Raw genomic sequence first — 1299 nt, forward strand, 5'->3', positions numbered from 1 at the left:
TCTTGGACGAGTTGGGTCTTGCGGTGCAGGAGGTGAGCGGCGGTTCGGCTTGCCGCCGGGGTGCCGTCTTGCCGCAGGGTGGCATTCAGGACAATCATGTCCAGAATCTCTGGCGTCGTCACAAAGCGTGACCGCTGGCGCTTTACGTAGGCAATGGCGCGGTCAAGGTCTGTTGATGGTGTTGGCTTGGTGGGCATGAATGGTAGTGAGCATTTGGTGTCGATTGTCATGTGAAAAAGCCGGTGCATTACTTACATGCATGTGCAATGCTTGAAACTTTACAATTTTGTACTTGCCATTGGACGTTTCAATATCATGTTGTGGAGGTTATTGCTTAGCAAGGTGTAAATGGACTCATTTGGAATATTTCAAGCATTGATTTAGCGAGAGTATTGTGATTTGAGGTGCGTTGTACATGGTATTTGTAGGCCGAAACGAGAGCTACATTTCGTCTTTTAACTTTTTTTCTGAGTGTAATTTTTGCAGAAATTATTCCACGAAGCCCCCTCGGGTCTGTCGACTGCTGTCAACTTACGTATGGTACTGTAGTAGTTTGAGTTGGAGGTGTACCCTTCATGGGAAACAATCTCCGACGTCTTGGTGTATTTTTTATCCGACATTAATCGCGATATACTGAAGATTTGAATGTGCGCTTCGAGGGTGTCGTCCCCGCGGCGACTCGAACATCTCACCACCACGCGGGCTCCGCGATCTCACTCGCGACGCTCCTCCGGCGCGCGCTTCGATGTCTCGTTCGTCGAAGTCGAAGTCTTCAGATTCCATAAACGTCTTGGTCGTTCTCCACCGAACGACAGGAAAAGCTGCAACAGCAACTGCTACTAAAGCATTCTTTGTTCTCGCTTCTGGGTCCCCGACTCGGCGAATGAATCGCTGGCGACTCTCACTGTCTTTCAAGGGAAAAGCAAAAAGAATTAGGGCATTAGGGTACTGACTGCACACTTTCATCGCCTACGCCGTACCAGCACTGTACGCCTAAGGTACTACACACTGACACGAATGTTCAAATATTGCGAGGACACCGTAATACGAGTTAATCCCTCTCGTGAGTACAAAACCAACATTCGGGCCCTCTCGTAAGTACAAGAATGTCGCAGAGCATAGACAGCCCAAGAGAGCCAGTGCGTGTCGCTGCTTGTGATGCGCTGTCTGAACTGCTTCTGTACAGTCCATTTTGCAAGCTCGGCCGTGCTGGGCCGTCGCTAAATGGTACCCTATAAGTGGACTTTGTTGCTATTCGGTCACCAAAGATATTGCTCGTTTCAAAACAGTCACTTCATT

General features: G+C 49.0%; 1 protein-coding gene across 1 annotated transcript; it reads right to left on the reverse strand.

Annotated features, from left to right (window-relative positions):
- Positions 1-8: 8 nt before the first annotated feature.
- H310_15331 (hypothetical protein) lies at positions 9-197 on the reverse strand (the record flags this gene model as incomplete). The annotated part of the gene is made up of 1 exon (XM_008883316.1): positions 9-197. A coding segment is annotated over one exon (189 nt), but the record flags the coding sequence as incomplete, so codon positions are not given.
- Between the last annotated feature and the right edge of the window lie 1102 nt (positions 198-1299).

Source organism: Aphanomyces invadans (assembly GCF_000520115.1).
Source record: "Aphanomyces invadans strain NJM9701 unplaced genomic scaffold supercont1.353, whole genome shotgun sequence".
NCBI classification, from domain to species: Eukaryota; Oomycota; class Saprolegniomycetes; order Saprolegniales; family Verrucalvaceae; genus Aphanomyces; species Aphanomyces invadans.